Source organism: Condylostylus longicornis, unplaced genomic scaffold (assembly GCF_029603195.1).
Source record: "Condylostylus longicornis isolate FDR11 unplaced genomic scaffold, ASM2960319v2 ptg000072l, whole genome shotgun sequence".
Taxonomy (NCBI): Eukaryota; Metazoa; Arthropoda; class Insecta; order Diptera; family Dolichopodidae; genus Condylostylus; species Condylostylus longicornis.
Window position 1 is genome coordinate 5029427 of NW_026578040.1, and position 22337 is coordinate 5051763.

Sequence of the window (22337 nt, forward strand, 5' to 3'; positions counted from 1 at the left end):
AATCAATGTTATCATTGTAAACAATCATTTACAGTCATTTAGTATTATAACAATCAATTTCAACCATCATAAAATTTTTTACGTGGACCGCCAAAGCATCAATATTATTTTTGGAAAAAGTAACAAGCTCAAACGATGAGCGTGCCGAAATATCATCAATGAAAAAATGCAGGAAACCCATTTTACTGCGGAAATTTAATCCCCACTTCTCAGCGAATACAAGGTTTCATTTATGAAGTGTAGCATTATTCCAATTCGCTAACTGGTTACTGTAATATAATATCCATTCCAAAAACATTTGGACTCAACTGAACTATCAAAGAATATTCAAGAGGAAAAATATCATTGAATTTTAAGGAATTAATAAAAAAAAGACAAAATATTTTCAGCAACCTGACGTTCAGCATCGAAAATGAATAAAATATTTGTATGGAACGAGGCATTAAACCTCAACGATTTCCGAGGTACAGGGATTTTATCGAAAAATTTTTATATGCCCGAGTTTTTATACCCGTACGAACGTATGTTCGAAGGGTATACTAAATTTGCCTTACCGTTTGTAACGCTAAGAAATAACGGTGTTAGATATAGACTCAAGTGTATGTTTTTGATCAGCGTCAAATTCTGAGTTGATTTAGCTTTGTCTGTCCGTCCGTCCGTCCGAACGATAACTCAAAAACTAATTGAGCTAAGTTCACCAAATTTTCACAAATTATTTATTGTAGTAAGTGCCAGAACCCTATTTAAATTGGACATGATCGGGGTACCGGTTCGGGTAGCTGCCATACAACTTCAAAATTTATTTGACTATATCTCAGAAACTATAAAAGCTGTGATATTGAGATTTCACACAAGTGAATATATTAGTAGGGCCGATGTGCTTGATAAAATTCGCTAAAATTTCTTGGCTCTTTCTGGTAGGTGCCATACAACATCAATAGTAGTTTGGCACAACCAGTATTTTGAATAACACATAGTACTGAAATTTTGCATAAATTAATATGGTTATACGGCAACTTAAAGTCATAGTCTGCCCCATAGTTAGTTATGGCACATTAGTTATTCGCACATAGGATAACAAATTCGTACGGGTATCACAGAGTTGACAAGGTCAACTCTATTTTTTTCTCGTTTTACTTATAACATCCGTTCAGAAAAAGACACCAGCGGCAAACAAACAGTTTTTGAAAGGAAAAGGCTTGAAATTGACAATTCAATTTTTTTTTATAATTTATGGACTTTCGGATATGAGACATTTTAATTTTAATTAAAAAAAAATAAATTTGCTTTTTTGTTATTTTTTTTAGTTTTTCTGGTCTCCACAATTTGGAAACTTTAAATTTTTTTAAAATCGTAAAAAACTTTCACACAGATTCTTCCTTAAGCTTTAATTTTAGTCATCAAATGTTAATAAATATTCTATGATTGTGGATGTATATCAAAAAAATATTTCGAATCTCAAGATTTTTAAGACTTGAATGAAAAGTATAAACACAAACAATTGTCGCTATTCGTACTTTTTTATAACTTTAAATGTTTAATTCTCAATTATTAACAGTCTATCAAAATAGTCATTATTAAAAGCGGTTGGTTTTTAGAATAACTATTTAAAAAAAACATATTAACATTTCCTTTCCCTCACAGTTGCTCTTGCTTAAAAAAAGCTCACAAGCTTGCTTTCTTCCTTAAGAATTTCACACACCACAAGCCGACCGAACATTTAATCGAAATTACCAATTCTTTTGGTAATTTCAAATATCTCATAAAACAATTTATAAAGTACTTCATACCATAACAGAAAAAAATAAAAATTTCACGTTCCAAACACGAAAAAAATCACATTTTTCTATTTAAAAATTTTAATTTTTTAATGTAATCCCAGTTGAAAAAAAAAACGCGAACGAACCAAATATTAGTAATTACTGAAAACTAATTGCACTGATAAAAATCATGAAATTGTTTACTATATAAGTACAAATTAAAAAACAAATCCCCAAACTCTACATATTATAAATATCTATACCAAAACACTTTCTATTTACATTTATTACACAATATAACCAGATATTATGTAAATTTATGTATACTAAATTTATGAATTACTTGTGTGATACTAGTTTATTTTCATACTATTGTAATCCCCAGAGCACATATTTGAATCTATAATTATATTTGAACTTGGTTACATTTTATAATTTTAATTTGTTTGTCTCACAACGATGATAATAAAATATGTTTTTCTAATAATTTATAATAATATTACAAAAAAAAACAACGGAATTTACTTGAAAATAATTAAACATAAAATTAAACATAGAAAAACAAACGTGACCACAAATATTGAACGAGTTTTGAAAGTAATTTTTTTTATATTTGTTTATAGCTACAATTATTTTTCAGGGAATTACCAGGCTTTTTAAAATTAAAATCTCCGGACGATCTGCGAAATCTAGCAGTAGAAAACAGGTTGATTTTTTACCATTTTTTACCAGCACTTTAAAACAATCAAGTGTATAACAAATAATCGAATATCTCAATATATTCTGTACTAATTTATATAAAGCAAAAATATTTGTAAGAGCCCCATCTGATCTTTTTAAAATACAATCATTCAACAACAATAAAATTTTTAAGTTCTTCATTACACCATAGGTGAATTTGTCATATAATAATTTTAAAGCGACATGAATCTAAACATCAGGGACCAGGGTACATAATATGGGTGTCTTTTACTTTTTTCAGAAATGTGCTTGAATATAGAAAAAATTTAGTGATTTTATTTTAAATATCATCAACATTTTACCGATATTTTAAATTTTCATATAATATACATTACTTTCATCATTACCTTTTCAAATTGAAGAAATGAGAAATCCAATTGGGAAAATTGAAAAATTTAATTGAGAAAAGTTAAATTACAATTCGATGCTTAACTCTGCCAGGTGCTTTACAAATTAAAATTCTGAATCAAAGTAAACATGTATAAGCAATCGTGTATAAAAAGCAAGAACTATTTATTTTTAAAAATATTATTAAATTTAAAACGTCGTTATTGTGTATGCAATTTTAATTTGATTTATACGATTTAATATTATACACCTCACATTATCCCTTTTTAAATTTTCACGCTAAAGGAATAACAAAAATTATTTACAACGCTTCAATATTAAATTTTTATCAAAAAACGAAATGAATTTCAGAAAGCAACAAAAAATATAACACTTACAAGAGTAACACTAATATTGTAACGTATATACATAATATTACACTGTATATTATTTGTGCCAAACTTAAATGGACAAAGTGTGCGGTATGCGGTAATCAAAATTATTGCATTGCGGGAGCGACACACTGAAATCATACCACGCGGCATTATACATTATTTTATTACTACAAAAATATTGTTGATGTTTATATAGAGAAACAGTAAAATTCATTTTCTAGTTGCAACACCGTACACTTGGGATTGGAAATTAGAATACGTTGCAGCAAACGTTTTCACTGGCATATATTCATATATGTACTATGCGGTTTGGAAATGCGCCATTCGTGTTTTTACATTTCCTACTTACCAAAAGAAATTACATTTTCAACTGACTTTATAAGATTACTTTGTTTTGACAAAAAATTTGTATGGAGTTTTAAGTCTACCTATATCCATTATCTATGATTGAGTTCCAAAAATTTTTCTGGAAAATTTTAATAGTCGCAATCGAATATTTTATTTTTGGGCCATTTTGTCAACGGCTTTACATTTTTTACAACCGCATGCCGTATACCGCGTCCGTTTAAATTTAGCACCTATAATATTATGGACGCATTAAAATGTAAACAGAGAGATATAAAGAGAGGATAATATAAAATATAGAGAGCATAATAATTATAAAAAGTATTATGTACACAATTATAACATTTGTAGCTAGGCTATGTGTATTATTTCTATATAACATAATCGAATAAAGAAATATTTTTAATTGCTTTGCATACCTATAGGCGATATCATGCAATAAAGAATAAAATAATGGCATCAAATCCGAAAAAAAACACAAGAAGAATAAAAACAAAAGTTTCAATATATAATTACAAAAAAAAAAAAAAAAACTTTTTATGAACGTGTTGAGCATAAAATTATAGCGGTATTTTTTTGTTCTGTGTGCAAAAATATTTAAACATTGTTGTTTCTGCTTTATTGCCTCTTTTTGTATTATAAAGAAAATGCTATGAATTGATAAAAAGGATGAACTTTTTTTGACAAAAAAAAAGTAATAACAATAATTGTAATAAAAATAACGATAGTAAAGATAACCCAAGTGCAATTGAAATAATTTTAAGCAAAAGCGTTTTTTTTTTACAATTTTAATAATCACAAAAACAAATTGCAGGCAACAATAATATAGCAAGGACACAAAAATTTGTGTGTATTTTTTTTTTTTTTAATTAATGAAACATAATTAGAGCAAAGCAAGAAAAAAAGAGAAAAAAAAATGAAATATTTATTCATTTGTAATATTAAGTACATTTTTTTTTAATTTTTCTTTTTGTGAAAATTAAAATATGTGGAACGGGTTAAAGTTTTCTTCTTTAGGAATTTCAATTTTAAATTTTATTACGTTATTCTATTCTGACATAAAACATGAACCATTATTCAAATTGGTGACAGTGCATTTCTTGTTAATAACGGAATGCAATTGATTGTAACTATGTACTTGAACAAACTGTAAAATATTTAAACCTAAATAGTAGCCTGTGAGTATGACAGTCTGTGAATTTAAGAAAAAACTGTCTAATTTCTTAAAAATATGTTTCGAGTAAATTGAATTCAGATTTTGAAAATTTTTTGGAACCTATTTATATTTACATAGCTGCTAAATAACTGAGCTATTAATGGCTTCATTATTTTGCAAAATATTTATTATAATTATAACAAATATATATGCAATTATCTAATTACAATTATAATTATATAATTACATGCAATTTTAACGCATTATAATTTTAATTATAAATCATTCTCGCAAAAGCTTCATATTAAACTTAATGAAACACAATTGAAGGTAAGAATTAATTGTAATTATGTAATTGTGATTTTTAACACTTTTGTCTTTATTGCGATAAATTCCGAGGTAACAAGAAGAAATTCAAATTGGAACTCGAAACAAATTAAAAAACAAATCAAAAATGCACTTGTTTCTTGTATTTTACATTTATTAATAAGAAATTCGATTGATCCTTAAAATTAATATTGAATTATTTAAATATGTAAGGAATTTTATAATATAAGGCATTCATTCTTTTTAATAGTAAACAATGTGCCTTTAATGATTTTCTAATTTTTCTCTAATGAATTGCTAAAATAATAGATATGAATGTTTCAATTCAATTCAAACTTAAATTGCTGATTGAAATTAAATTAATATATTTAATTTGAATTTAATAATAAAAATATTAATTTTAAAAAAATCTTGTAATTGTGCATTATTCTATAGTTCTGCAAAATTTTAACAATCAATTGGCATATTCTATAAATAGAATTTATAACAAAAATCTTTCGTGCGCATTTATGAAACATTTTGCAACAAAATTTATAAACCATCCCACATAATTTGTGAATTTTAAAATATTTTTCATAAAAAAAAACACTTAATAAATGGTTTACCTTAGAATACTGGTTAGTTTGTCACATTGCCTTATTTTTTAACAATAAAAATTCAATTAATTTAATTAAATGCAGACTGAAATTGAAAAACCTCTATAAATTTTCTTTTTCATTTTTGTTGCCTTTTTACTATAATTTTTTCTTTTCTCCATTTATTCTCCTTTAATTTAAATTAATTTTAATTGAATTACTTTTTAACATTAATTAAAATTATTTCTTTTATTTGAAATATTATAGTTAACGACTATTTTTTATTATTTTTATGGAAAATTTAAATTTATTCGGAATATTTTGATTTTATATAATTTTCTATTTTTCTCTATGTATAATAATACTTTGGTTAAATTAAAATTATTTGAATTTTTTAAATTCTATATTATTGATATTTTGAAACTTTTGCTTTTAGTTTTATAATAAATTTAATTTTGTCTTTTTGGACTTCTAATTTTAATTCTAAACTTTTTAATGGCGATCTCATTTTAATTTTATATATTAAACAAAATTTTATAAATCATATTTTCTAATTTTGTAATTTTTAATTTCCTTTGATTGATGATACAGTTGCCGTTGTATTATTAGTAGTAGTACTAGTAGTAGATGATACCAAGCCACTTGAAAAGAAATTTTCTTGATTCGAAAATCTCCAAATTCGAACTTCACCAGTGCTGTATGATTTTTGTAATTTTTATGAATGTTTTTAATAAATATTTTTAAGCATTACATGTATTTATTGCATATTTTTAGGGAAAGATGAAAAATACCAGAAAAAATAAAATAAAATGAGAACATTTAAAAAGAAAAATTAAATTTGTTTGTTTTCAATATAAAAATAATAAAATATTTAATGAAAATATGGCTTTCAATTTCATAAAATATTTTGTCAGAAATAAACAAATAAGTTTTGCATTCATATTATATGTATATATATATTTATAAAAAACTTGTAAAATAACCAGATGTAAAAAAAGTATTTTCAATTTTTATAATTTTGTATAATTTTTTTTTATGTTTCTAAATTATCATTAAATATGTAATATTAGGCTAAATTGTAATTACATTTAAATAGGAGCAAATTCTAACAAAAACTTTAAACACAGTTACAACTTTAATTTCAAATTAAAAAATTGCAATAAGCTCGAAGAAGTTCATAGTAACTTCTATATTATAAGGGATTCGAATTTTAGATCTATAAATAACAATTGAAGTGTATATTTCCTCCTGCTATCTTCAAATATAAACGAAATGTATAAACAGAGGGTAATCAAACATATTGAGAGATGAGGGTAAGATATGACAACTTCAAATATTTATCAATATGTTACAATTCAAATATTGTGTAAAGTGACCAGTATTTTCTATTTTTTAAGGAAATATAATTTTGAACACTTCACAATATACGAAATATTGTAAAGAAAAATAATAATTTTTCCCACTGAAAATTAGTTGGAAATACAAATATAATTGGAATAGCCGGTGAATCACCGAGAACAGTTTAAAGTGGGTTGGTAATTCCAGTAACTTATAATATTAAGTTATAACAATTCAGACTGCAGTTAGGCAATATTTTGAATTTTGTATAATTAATTTTTCCAGCAACATATAGTTTTTAATGAGTTGCAAAAAACTAGCAAGAGCAAAGTTGTACACATTGATAATATTATTTCTGTATTCAGAATTTTTTACTTTTTTTGAGCAAAAGTACAAACTAATTGTCTTGTTTCTGAAAATTTTCATTCATTTTTAGAAATTTGTTAAACAAAACCATAACAACATTAGAAATAGTCATAAAAAAAAACAATTTTAATTCGAGGGAAAAAGTAAACAATTTTACTGTTCCTAAAATTTTCTATAATAAATACGTAACTATTCCAAGTACAAAGACAGCATGTACCAAATACTTGAAAATTTTAATCCTTTAATTTGAACTTCTCCTATGAGTTTTCAAAATTATGCATTACGGGTAGAATTACTTATATAGGTTTTTAATATTTATTTATTTGCGAATAAAAATGCAATTTTTAAGATGAACTATAAAAAACCGCAAACTATAGTCCCTGATTACAACACGTGTAGTTTTACTTTTGCAAATAAATTAAGCACGGTAATTTATTATTTTGAAATTCTAGTTTGACAATGTGTTCACAGTTCAATTCATTCACAATGAGAAAAAAAAAATTAATATTAAATTTTGAAAACTTTAATTAAGTTAAAAAAAAATATTTTTAAAATAATTTTTTTCGTTTAATTTACCAATTTGTTCTGTTATTGAATGCACGTGATATTCATATACTTTTCTCTTATAATGAATATTCATTTATAATTTTATTTTGTTATAAAATTTTATTCGACATATTGTAATATTTAATTAAAAATAATCAATTTTCCTTTAATAATTATAAACAAGACAGTTTTAATTATAGGTACGTTGTGTATATAATGTGAGAAAAAAATTATTAAATGAAACATTATAACTTACTTTGAAGCTGTAAATACTCTCTGTCCGGATGCTACAATGTCATTAATTGATGATTCAGTCTTCATTTCCGCTAAGCTATCACAAGTTTTAACATTCCATAAACGAATAATACCACCACGACAACTAGAAAGTAAAACATCACCGGATATTGCCATACCGGAAACCCATCCTTTATGTGCATTATTGAGTGACTGTATATATTTCAAATATGAAGAATGACAAGAAAATAAGAAAAGAAATATGAAAAAGAAAAAATTAAAACAAATTTTAAAACACTTTTCGATGAAAATCAATAATTTTGTTTTCCTATTATTAGAAAACAATTTATATTTATATATATATACTAAAAATAAATATTATATTATTTTAAACTGATAAATTTATATAAGTATGTATAAATCTGTCTAATTTTGATGTCCCTATTGTGTGTGTTTCATTGAATGTTTCAACAAAAAAGTTGATATTTTTTCAATACAAATATTCTTATATTCGATTTCATTTATGGAATTTTACATTTAAAAATGAAATTCAAAGATTTGTACTGTTAAAGGACCTCATACCTTGAAATTTTTTATTTTTTAATTTATATTTTTTATTTTTACTAGAATTGTCATATTATTTACAAGTTCCATAAGGAAATAAAAAAAATTATGTATATAATGATTTTAAATGACACCCAAATGAAATCACTTCATCCCCAAGAAGATTTCTAAATTAAACCTGCATAATAAGAAATAGCAAAAAAACAAAGTGTACTGTTTTTTTTTTAAAGAGAAGCGTTCACAGCATATCATGCACATAAAAATTCACAGTTAGCCCCTTCAATCCATATATATATATTCACATTTATGTATAGCCCATAACAATACCCCGATTCGCAAATAAAAATAAAACCATAATAGCACACATCAAAATCCAAACGATTAATTTACCTGTTTTAATTCACCACTTTTAAGATCCCAACGTTTAATACCAGAGTCACGACTACCAGAAAACAATTCGGCATCAGCTCCTAAAGCATCTTGTGCTACTGCTAATGCTTGTACACCATCATAATGTGGTGGCTCTAAATTTAATAAAGGATACACAACACCACCTGTTGATGGTACTTCAAATACTTTAACATAATGATCTTTTGATCCTGTTGCAACAAAATCCGTTGAACCAGATCCCTCCCATGATGTTACACACATAACAGCTGCTTGATGTCCACCAGATAATTTACCAAGGCAAGAAAGGCTACGCAATTAAGAGAAAGAAAGCGATTATTGCAATCATAACAATCCCGTTTTAAAAATACTAACCTTTTTAAATCCCAAATTCGAACTTTATCAGATGCTGCAACATATAAATTACCGGAATTACCAACACACATTGCTGTTATCGGTGATTCACCTGGTGTTATTCCAGTTATATTTGCATTTCCAGCTAATATTTGACCAGATGAACTTAAAGTTTTTATAGCTTTTGAACTACTAGCTCTTAAATCCCATACACGCACATATGGACCAGATGCAGAAAATAATAAATTTGATTTTTTATCATTTTGTACAGCTATAACAGGCCCTGGATGACTTGATAAACAGTATTGTGGTGCTTCACGATGTAAATCCCATACTTTAACAGTACGATCAGCTGCTGCAGTATATAAAATATTTTCATCGACTTTTATCGATAATACGGAATTATTATGGCCCATAACAGTGTGAGTACAATAAAGAGGAACACCCACTCGTATCTATATTAGAAAATGAAAAAGAAGAAAAAAAAATAAGTTTGATTTATTAAAATTTGACCAAATGTAACAAAAAATTATTTATACAATGTAAAAACTAACAAAAACACAAAAGAAAAATGGCTGAAAAATATCGAAAGACAACATAAATCTAACTTTTAGAAATTCCCTTTTCATATTGAAACAGAATTTTAATAAGAATATCACACTCAATAAGGAATCCTTACAACAATTTCCTATAAGTAATTGTAATTATAGCGATGGATTTTAATGATTTTGCGCAAATAAACATGCAAACATGCAAAACATTACATTCATTGCAAAGAAACAAATACAAAAGTCATAAAATCTCATTATGTCTACTTTAAATATGACAGTTCTTTGACAGTTTTTTGACGTTTCTTTTATATCATATTTTAAACAGTTAAAAAGGTTCGTCATTACTCTATTCTGGTAAGTTTGTTGCCATACAAATCAAAAAATCTTTTTGTTATAATCATTTAAAAATTTTCAATTCTTATAGAATTTAAAAAATAAAAGGAAATTAATAATTTAAATTTAAAATGGTATATACACATATAAAGTGATTCAAAAGTTGAAATTGAGTGATGTTAAAGTTTTACAACATTAATTAAAGATATTGTGAGGCACACAAGAGAAGTCATAAAAAACTATATTAGCCACAATTGTATTTTAGAAATTTCAGAGTGCATTTCGAACATTGACACAAAATAATTAACAAGTAAGCATATTATTAAAACAAAAAAAATAAACACACAGATAAAATACTAAATTATTAAATTATTTGTTAATATTTTACATATTTTACCTTTCCGGTGATCTTTTGTATACTCCCACCGGGTGCTGGATCTAATGTACCAGCCCCTAAACGTGAAAATACATCACCACCACCTCCACTAGTTGATATATTTGAAGTACTCATACCATGATTAAGTTGTTGATTCGTTTGTTGTTGTTGCTGATTTAACTGCTGTTGCTGCTGTTGTTGCTGTTGTTGTGATTGTTGTTGCAATGATTCTTCACGTGATAACATACGACGATAAACAGGTGGTGATTGTGCTAGTGTCATTGCATTCATTAAATTTTCATCATCAATTCTACATTTTTCATTATTTTTGTTGCAATCAATTGAAATCAAGTTTTTTTTTTGTTTTTTGTCATTTTTTTAATTAAATTGGTTTATAATTTTTGTTTGTATACGCAGTTGTTTTAAATGTCAGTAGAATTGTCGAAGGGAAAAATTAATTTTAAAGAATTTTGAAATTTTTTTAATTAAAAATTTTTTTTTCGTATTGTTAGAAGATTTTTTTTTTTGGTTTTATTATTATATTGGTTATGGTTAAGGAAAAAAAAAAGAGAAAAAAGAAAACAAAACATGAAGCAATTTGGTTAGTAGTGGAATAAAATATTATTTTTAAAAATGGTATAAGTTAAAAATATTAAAATTATTAATTTATAAATGCAAAATACAAAATTTTTTATAAAATAATGAATGATAATTTATAGGATAAAGCCATAATATTAATATTAAAAGCGATAAATGCTTAAGAATTATAAGTATATTTTAAAATTCATAAATTAATTAAATTAAAATCATACAATGTTACCATAATACTTAAAATGAATTCCGTTTATTTTTATTATTTTAAATAATTTTCTACCTTAAACCTAAAGTATGGCAAGCTGTTATGTAAAGATTCAAAGTGATGAGAGATAAATTTGAAGAAATGAAAAAAAATTAGAAATTTTACACATCGTACAATGTGCTCTGTACTATCAACATGTAATTAAAAACTTTCTAATATGAAGTAAATTTGATTGAATCATTAAACTTAATAATATGATAAATTCAATTAGCATCCCTAATTTTCATAAGGTCCTACCGAAACTAACATTCAATAGTATGGTGGAATAAGACTACATATTTGAAAACTTATCTTCTATATTATTAAACAATAATAATATAGAAAAAATAATTGACGAATAAAGGAGTCATTATAAAGCAACGCTTTCAAAAAACCTTTTCAACAAACTTACCACACTTTAAATGACTTAAATTCAAAATATTTTTATTACCCGTTCCCTTATTTTTAAGTTTTTATTTCCAAAATGAGGACGGTTAATTTCGAAATTAGCCGTTTTTGTCACAAATTTCGCTTACAAGAAAGGTCATAAACAAAGCTTAATTTTTTTTTTATTATTATTTGAAAGAAACCTCTTATAAGTGAAATACAATAATAGAATTCAATTTTATTATTAAAATCCGAGCCAAAAACAATGTACCTTAGAATATGAATTTATTTTCATCTCACTCTGCGTTCAAAGTTGCAGCAAAATTGATAAAGATTTTTGAAATTTAAATACGTTTTGAGGGTTTAAAAATTTTTAATTTTAACCCATAAATAATGCATTTAAAATGAAAAAATAATTTATAATTGGGATAAAATTTTTCATTAGAAACTGAATCCCCATTCAGTAGATTCCTTTTTAAAGGAAATTCGTCTTATAACAAAAAGTTGGTGTACAGTCGAATTTCTTTTTAGTGGGCTATCAATTATTCCTATTCCGAAATTTATTATATTCTCATTTTGAAATTAAAAATCTGTAAAATTTGTAGAATTTCAATTTCAAAAATTTTTTCATTTTTAACAAATTTAATTATATAATGACTTTCGAACCGCCAAAATAGAAGTTTATATATAATATGTATATAATTTAAAATAAATATGTAAAAATGCTGTTTTATGTGTAGGTGTTCATATAGTATGTGTACATGTAAAAATTATAATGAATAAGATGAATAATAATATTTTCTGATTTTAACCTGTGCAATATGAAAAGTGTGAGATGAATTTATATAAAGGGTATAATAATCATGATTCACTTAAGATTAGAAAAGAATACAACGCTGAATTATACACCATTAATTTGAATTACTTTGAAGTCAATATTATTATATGTTATTAAAATATATGTATAATGAAATGAAAATTATCCTTAATTACTATATAGTATAATAAAAATAGTATTTAACGAAATTTAAACTCTTTTAATAAACGAATATATTATAGTTCTGATAGGAACTGGAGAATGAACGAAATATGTTTTCCAGAAATCGTTTAACCACCACTTAATTCAATTAATACAGTTGTATTAAATAAATATTATTTGAAAAAGTTTAAAGTAACATTAAAATTTTTTAAAAGAAATAATAAGTTTCACAGAATTCCGAATAAATTACCATGTTCTATTATTACAAAGTTTTAATATAATTTATAAATTTTAGTTAAATAGGCGCCTTAAAACGAGTAATTAAAACAATAGTTTTATTAAGATAACAATAAATATTGACAAAGAAATGGAAATATCGAGGTTTTAGTCTTTTCAAAAAAGTACCTATAGGTAAATTTAAGAAATTTAATATTAAGAATTTAAAAAATGAGAAAAAATTTATTCTTGGGTGCATTATTAAAGCATTAAATAAGAGAAAAGTCAAAGAGGCTGTGCTTTCATATATTTTATTATAACTTTTGAATACATACGCTATTTATTGCGACAACATAATTATAATCGTTACTATTTTAACATTAACCTGCAACACTATTAAGAACAAAAAAACGCTATACGGGACAATTAATTAAACTCTTTTAAGTAATTTTTTAAACTTGAAATTTATGCATTAAAAGCCAGTTTCTTCGGCCCATTCATACTCTAACTCAAGTAAATTCGTCTTCAGCTTTTGATTTTAAATACAAAAAATTGATCTAGAATTTTCGTAGGTAGTCAATGTGATGTTAATTATAAATATGAAAATCTTATATTAAAACTAGAAATTAAGCTATTTATTACGTAATTCCCTTTTAAACAAACCTTAATGTTATGTGATTCTATTCATATGAACATTTTTCAAGTATAAGTTTTCTTGTTGCTTCTTCATACAAAAAGAAATACAAAATAAGAAGTTCTATATGATATTAATTTTAATTCCTTACCCTCAATATCATATAAAAAATTAAACAGCTAATTTTCGGGCACATTAATTTAACAACTAAGCTAAAAATCAATTACAACTTAATTGTATTAAACTTGTAATCAAAAAATGCTTTCCAAAACATCAACTTTGGCGAAAGACGATCATTCGAAGCCAAAATTGAAAATTTTTATTTTTTACACCAAAAATAACCTTATCAGAAATTATGCAGCTAGGACGTTTAGGACTGACAAGGATGATTAGGATTTTCTGATTAGAAGGAAGTTACAAAAATTTTAGAATTTCTGATTAGTAAGCCAGTTGCAATTCTCTAATGGGAGTCTGTTATAATTTTTTCTTTTAATTTTTGGGTAATCAATTGCTTTTACATGTAATAACATTCTCTATTATAGATTATGTAGCGTTGCTTAATTTCAACCTTGTTATTTTCATAGAATGCTTTATGAAACACAATTTTTTGTTTTTTTTTTTATTATTATTTTTTCTGCAACATTTAAGCAAAATTATATTATAGCCACAATGTAAGGACAAAACAAATACAAATACATTTACGGAATTTATGGAAAAAAATGGGAAAGCATCACACAAAAATCAAAATCACAACAAAATTTTTAAAACAAAAAAAAAAGAAAAAAAATAATAAATACCTCCAAAATAATATTAATGTGAGTATCGATGTAATTTTATTTCGATTTCAATCAACATAAATTAAATTATAATCGTAATTTTTCTGTATTTTTTATTTATCGGAACATGAGCGAGTTTTAAATTTTTCCCCCAAAAATTTTATAATTTATAACAAAATTATCTATATGGTAAAATGTATTTTGTAATTTAATTGTTGTTCTGATTTTATGTTTGTTTTTTTGTATCCTTTCATATTTTTATGTTCGCCATATTTAATTTTTTTACGGTTATTCCGAAAAAAAGAACGACTATATCAAATGGCGTCTAAGTATATTTATCAATTTTCGATATGGTGTTTTTTTTAATTTAAATTTTAATAACAAAATCTAAATGAATTCAAATCAATTTTTAAATTTATTTAAATTGCTCAACAATAATAAAAACAAAAAAAAATTATTATAATTACAATATTTTAATGTTGCTAACAAAGAATTTTTAATTTCTTTTTTTTTAAATTTTTAAATAAATTTTATAAAAACACAAAAAAAAACTTTTGATGGTGAGAAACATTTGATTTTTATTACCAACTGTACATAATGTTGTACATAATGTTTATATTATGTATGCAAGTACAATTATTATTGATTGGAAATTTAATTGAAAATTTATTAGACGTATCCAGCTATAATCAAAATAATAATTATTATTTCATATTTAAATGCTAATTATAATTTTTTTCTTTTTGGTTTTAGCTTTTATCCTGTTTCATTTGAATCAAATTTATTTACTATGAAAAATATGTAGTTGAAAATAAATTCCTATTTAGTGGATTTTTTTTAATGGAAATTATAGTAAAATAATAATAAATTATAACACAATTGATGATGTTATAAATAATTTAAATAAAAAAAACAAAAATTTTAAAACGTGAAATTTGGAGTTAATCTAATATTGTTATTGCACATACATCATATATATGTATGTGTGTATATATGAAAAACCACATGGATTACAAAATTCAATCACCCAAAATTATTTACCATACCCACCCAATTTACATGTGGGTATGAGCTATGCACTAAATTTTAAATTTTAAGAAATAACTTTAAAATATTAAACATTTTCAGCAACAATAAGAAACAATAAATATATCGGGAACAGAACTGTAACTAGTTAAAGCAATCACATTATACAAGTGGTTTATGTAAAGTTATACATTTTGCTTTATGTGTAACAATAACAGTTTTATAAGGAACTTCGCCTCGCAAAACAGAATTACCTTCGTTTTGTAAAGGAAGCATCGTTTTATCACAAAATTACTGTCATATACATTGCTAGCAAATGAAAAGAATATCGAAAAAAAAATTTCAATTACATATACAAATTTAATTAATAACATTCTCTTTAACAAAACGTAATATTAATTAAAGTGTTTTGTGAATGAATGAGATGATAGTGATATATTAATTGTCTTGTTTTGTGATTGAAAATGTTTGATGCCTTGAATTCACTTAGACTTTTAAAGTTTTCAAATGAAATTTTGAATTAATTCGCTAAAAACTATCATTACGTAACTATTGTTACAATCATTGTTATTTTCGTTATTGTTATATCTAATTATAATATATAATCATTGTTATTTTGAGTATTATATTTATTATTTCTAAAATAACTATATTAATAAATTATTTATTACTATAATAGTTGATAATTAATTATTATTTTACTTTTATGGACGTTTTAGGGGTTTAAATATCTACTCTTACTGGTATATTCGGGACAATTTTATTAATTATCGAAATATGAACACTACATTCTTGGTTGCTTGAATTTTTTTTTTATATTTTTAATGTTATTAGCAATTTATTTTGTTTTATTTTATTAATAACACAATCAATAATAATTATAATTTTTATCTCTACCATCATTATTGTTTTTTCTTATTATATAAACCTTCATTTTTACTTGACATTTTATTTATACAATTTAAATCATAACATTAATTATTTTACTAAAGTAATTTTATCTCATTTTTTTTTTATTTAATTCTTATATATCATCTGCACGCACTGTCCTAGATAAATCAAAAACTGAAAAGAAGAGTAAGAAAATTATAAAAGAAAAATAAAACAAAAACAAAAAACATAAAACAATAAGTAAAATTGAATATTATGGAAACGAGAAAACAAACGAATTTCGTCCTTTTTTTCATATATATATGAACAAATTATAACAAACAATATGAAATTTTCAAAATTGATTACAAATTCGGTATATATGAACACAGTGCCATTGTACACAAAGACGACACAAATTTAAATCACACAGCAAAAAAATAGACCAATGTAAGTGACAAAAAACAACAACATCAATATGCTTTTTTATGGTATAGGAGAATTCAATTCAAACAATTAATTTTCTTTTACACAGAAAGGAAGTTTTCGAAAGAAAATACATTACAATGAAATTTTTTTTAAAATAAACTCTAATAACCCGATTTCAGAATAATATCCAAATACAGTCTAATAAACTGAATTAATTTTTTACTTTTAATATCCAGTTATATTAAATTTAAAAATAATAACTCATAGTTCTAGGGTAGAAACTATTAGTTCTCTAACTAATATTTTGAAAATTGTAAAAGTTGTAAGAGAAAATCGCATCTTAACATTATTTACAAAATTATTACTTATTTTAATTTTGCAAAAGAATTAACGTAAGTAGAGTTGCTGTTTAGATACACGACAAAATCTACGATTTAATGTGAGTCTGACGAATGTCGTACATTTAAACACTTTACATCAAACTCTGTTTATTTCAGATTTCTTAAAAGTAAAATAGCGACAATTAATTTTTTGTGAAAATTTTCGTGACCCTGTTTCTTCGAAAAATTTTTATTATTTGGATTGTCAAAAATTTGTCAAAATGATTACATTCAAAGATTATTTTGCGATTCTCTAACACCAAAAACTGCATTTACGTCCAAAAATTTTGAAGTGTGAAATTTGTTTTTTAAAAAACAATTCTTCCTTAATTGCAACAATGCCATCGATAAAATACGATCATTCTATATTTTAATATGGTTATCCTACTATTGACAAGGTGACTTTCCAAGTCGTTTATGATTATCAAGCGAATTAAATAACCCGGGTGGTAGATAACGTTTTTTTTCGTCAAAACAATGAATTTATATATTATGTGGGGGTGGGAGGATTAAGATAGGGAAAAAAATGCAAGAAAAAAATGTACAAAGCAATGACTTTAAAACAAAAAAAAGCAAAATGTGTTTTTGTGTCTATATATACATATGAAACATGTAGATATGTTTATATAAATATATATATGTTTTGCATATATTTGCATATATTTTTATAAAAAAAATTATACGAGTAGTAAAATATTCAATTTTTTTTTTTGTCAAATAAAATTTTTATTGGTTGAGGTCAGAATTTATGTCCTTTTCCTTTCTTTTATTTATATATTAATATGCACGAATAAATATGTATCATAAAATGTATGAATAAAATTGCTGCATATACAAGATATATATAATATATATATGTATGTATGTATATACAATCTACAAATATATTTGAATAAATATTATAATTTTGGATAATGAAGCCTTTAAAAAAATTATTATGATTATTATTATTTTTTTTTTCTGTTCACATTTATTTAAAATTTTTATTATATTATTTTTATTTTTATTATTATTATTTTTAATTGTATATAAACATTGAAATTGTACATATTAAATTTACGTTAATTAATTGTAAAAATAGCTTCATAAATATGCTAATTTTTTCATGTTCATTTCATGTTATTCCTATAATTTTATTATTATTTTTATTGTTATCAATTGATTTTTATTATTTTATTTTCTTTTTTAATCCCTTGAACAAAATGGTAGTAGTATAGTATAAAAATACGAATAATATAGCAGTTTACTAATAGTATAATAATAAAATTGTAGTAATTGTAGCATTATAAAATAAATTTTAATTATTAATAATATTAATAATTTTACTTTTACTTGTATACTTTTTACACCTTATGGAATACTGAATTGCCCAAAAAGTTTTTTAAGTAAAATTATTCTTGCAATTGGATATATAATGTTGAGGATTGATGAGGTCCTTATGGCAATATAATTTTTATAGCATATAAGTATAAAATCATACGTATAAATTTCTGCAAGAGCGTGTCAATCAAGTCAATAACATTAGTGGCTTCATATTGCAAATGGGAATCAATTGCAAACAAGCAATTTTGCAACAGATCGAATAAAAATTTTATAAACGTGTTTAAACTTTAAATAATGTAAAAAAAATTATAATCAACGGAATTTGAAACCTATGAATTTGGAAACCTATATTTTGAGTTTTATCACGTCTTAAAACTCATAACTAACGTCAATTGCAAGCACGTAAGATACCGAAAAAGGTTCTATATTTAAAAGTGCAGTATGAAATGAAATATATCATGAATCAAATGTATATTTAATTGAAACAATTTTCCTGGTTGTAAATTTTAATAATCCGATCGGATTAATCAAACTTCGCCTCGAACACATCATTGCCCAAACTTTTTATTATTGAAATCGCGAATAATAACTTCGACAGAATATTCTTTGCAAGATTTCTTAAAATTTTTTTTTTTTACCGAAAACATTGAAATTTATAATAAAGCCATTACGAATATTTCAAAAATATTTTAATTTTTATTAAGTTTAAATATTTAATTGAATTAATAAAAATTTCATTCCTTCACAAGGCGTTTCAAACTAATGAAAATCCTTTCATAAATCATTTACTTGAATAAAAATTTTACTTGAAAAACAAAACACTTCTTGGTCAATCCAATACTCAATTAAACATTTTTATTGAATATTTACAATATTAAAAATTATTTAAACAAAATATGCAAAGTAAGGACAAAAAAATATTAAATTTTATCTTTTATTCTTTGTTATTTTTTGTTTTTTTTTTTTTCTGAAAATTCTGCTATACTGAAATTTTATGTTTTTTTAATATAAAAACAAATTATGGTTACATAATCACCTTAATACAATCGTAAATTTTTTGATGTATTCATTTATATTATTATGCGATTGGAATATGCGTGAATATATAATAAAATTTAAGCGTATTATATAATATATACAATAAGCTATATAAAAATATACATATATAAAGCTATTATAATTTAAATTACTTTAAAATATGTGTAAATATTAATAAAAAAATAGGTATATTATAATTATTGTGTATATTTTATTATATACATATATTATAATTTCAATAAATAGAATAAGCTTGTATTTATTTTTTTACTTTTAATTTAAAAAAAAAACATTTTCATTTTATTTAATGTTCTTTTTTTTTTAATAATAAAAATTTTCATTTTGTTATAATTCTATGAAAATTTTAATTTTAAATAATAAAAAAATTGCAATAATTTTTTTTTTGCCATTTATTACTTACAACCCAGGGGATCCTTTATTTGGATATGCACGACGACTTAATCTTGGTGATTGCGGTATTGCTGATGGGCCAATTAATGTTGTTTGTTCTATTGATTTACGTGTAAACGATGGTGACATCATATTTGATTGTCTAAATGAATATTTCCGTAAGTTGAGGGAAAAAAATATAAATAAATAAAAGTAAATTATTTATTATTATAGAAAATATGAAAATATTAATAGTGATGACTTTATTTGTAATATCAACTGATAATAAAATATAGAAAAGCTTTTACATTATTTTATTTTTTGCTTGTCAAAGTGATAAATAATAAATGATTAAAAAAAAAATAAAATTGATTATTGCTTTGTATTTACTTTTAAAAGGATGTAATAATTATATTTTATTCTAATTAATTTTATTAAAGAAAAAATATGAAAATTGGACGGGCATTTGAACATCATTTTAAAATTAGTTATGATGTTGATAGGCTACCTATAATGCATTGATTTCAAATATTTCAATCAGAATAAAAGACAAAAGTTAATCACAATCAAAGCTAGTCATTAATGTGTTAACAGGAAATACTAAACATACAAAATATTAACACTTCTAACAGCGTTTAATAAAAATATAAATAAGAAAATCAGTACCACATTATTATTTTCACATAATAAATTAATTATTAAATTAACACCATAGTTTACAGAAAATTTTTAGTTAAATTGAATGACCTTGGTTAGATAATTATAAATATTTTAAAGAGGGAGAACAAAAAGTGATAACAAAACTATCAGTTCAAGAAATATTTACAGTATCAGTGTTATTTTAAAAAAAAAATGCCAAAAATATTAATTAATTTCGTTATAAGGATATCAAAATTACTTGAAAAAATAATATCCTAAAAACTCTAACAATCACTTTTCAAAATATTTAAAAATTCAGTTTTGATGCTATATGATTTTAATTTGTAGAACAAAATGATTTACAAAAGAATATGTTATGTTTTCTTAGAAAAAAAATATCAAATAATTTAATTCCGTTTTTGAATAATTGTACTTTTATTGTAAAAACTAACTTTATTATTTGTATCAACTACTCATATATCAAAATAATCATGCATTCTGAATTTCACATTCTAAATAATATTTCTATCTGTTTTAATATTTCTATGCATCAAATCAAATTTGATCAAATTTGAATACAAACTATACGCTATCAATTTCAAATTATAAAGCTAGAGAAATTTCAATTTTAAAACTTAATAATTGTATTTAATTATAATAAATTAATAATAACTTTTAAATAATAATTGAATTTTTGACTAATAATAATTTTTGTAAACATATCTCAATATAGACTAAAATTTATTGATTTAAATTTCAATTCAGCTACACATACATATGTATATAATATACATAGATAAGTAATTCCAGGTCGTTATAACGTTAATAATACTGACATAATAACTAAATAGTATTCAAATAGATTATTATTAAAAAATAAATTTTACTAGCTTTGAAAATAAAAACAAAAAAAAAATAACATTTTCCTGCTATCAACATAATTTAAAATTCAAAATATCAATACATTTTTGATAATACATTTTTGATAATATAAAATTGGACAAAAAAAATACTATAGAAATATGTGAAAATAACGAAGTATTTTTTTAAGCGATTATTTAAAAACTGAACACAGTTTTTCATCAATTTTAATCCTATATGTATGTATATTGTATAGACTCACTTCAATGAACCTGGTGCACTAGGAACTCGAGCCAATGGAATAAAACTTCTAGGACTTCCTTCGACTTGTGTGTACGACCTCGTCATTACTTCATCCTAAAATTAAATTACAAAATCGAAATTTAAAAAAAATTTATAGATAGCATTATAGTTAAAAATTATTTACTCCATTTTGCATAATGTCGACATCTCCAAATAATAAATCTTGTGGTTGCGCTGTTCTTCGTCGTACTTTTCCACCTCTTTCCGAAGAACTAAAAATTTTTAAAAAATTGAAAACAAAACAATGTATAAAAAATTATATTTTTTTGTTCTTTATATTTAATTTTATATTAACAAAACTTTAAAAACCTTTTTTTAAAAAAATTAATTAATTTTAACAATTTAAATTAAAAATTATAACAATTATCTGATAAAAATTCTAATCATTTTCACTCAAAATGGCCATATACAAAATATTTTTTCGTATGAGTTTTGTTTCATTCAAATTAATTCTTATTGAATTTTCAATATAAGATCTAAATTAGAAAATTTTAAAAATTTCATTTAAGATTAAATAAAAAAGAAAATGTATATACTAAAATTTAAAATGAAAAAACCTTTTTTATAAAATTT

The 22337-nt window shown here is 23.4% G+C and overlaps 1 protein-coding gene across 3 annotated transcripts in view; it reads right to left on the reverse strand.

Annotated features, from left to right (window-relative positions):
- Nucleotides 1–22337, reverse strand: part of LOC129612486 (kinesin-like protein KIF21A) — a 166193-nt gene that overhangs the window by 7278 nt on the left and 136578 nt on the right. The window contains exons 9-16 of one of the 3 annotated variants that reach the window (XM_055526102.1): nucleotides 21889–21976; nucleotides 21724–21818; nucleotides 19993–20124; nucleotides 10697–10985; nucleotides 9437–9870; nucleotides 9065–9371; nucleotides 8133–8323; nucleotides 5923–6321 (exon numbers count right to left, since the gene is read on the reverse strand). In XM_055526102.1, coding sequence (XP_055382077.1) covers nucleotides 6192–6321; nucleotides 8133–8323; nucleotides 9065–9371; nucleotides 9437–9870; nucleotides 10697–10985; nucleotides 19993–20124; nucleotides 21724–21818; nucleotides 21889–21976 — 1666 coding nt within the window. In that variant the 3' untranslated portion in view covers nucleotides 5923–6191. Of the gene's footprint in view, nucleotides 1–5922; nucleotides 6322–8132; nucleotides 8324–9064; nucleotides 9372–9436; nucleotides 9871–10696; nucleotides 10986–16320; nucleotides 16597–19992; nucleotides 20125–21723; nucleotides 21819–21888; nucleotides 21977–22337 lie in introns of those variants that run through there. The other 2 variants (XM_055526103.1, XM_055526104.1) reach the window with 2 other exon arrangements.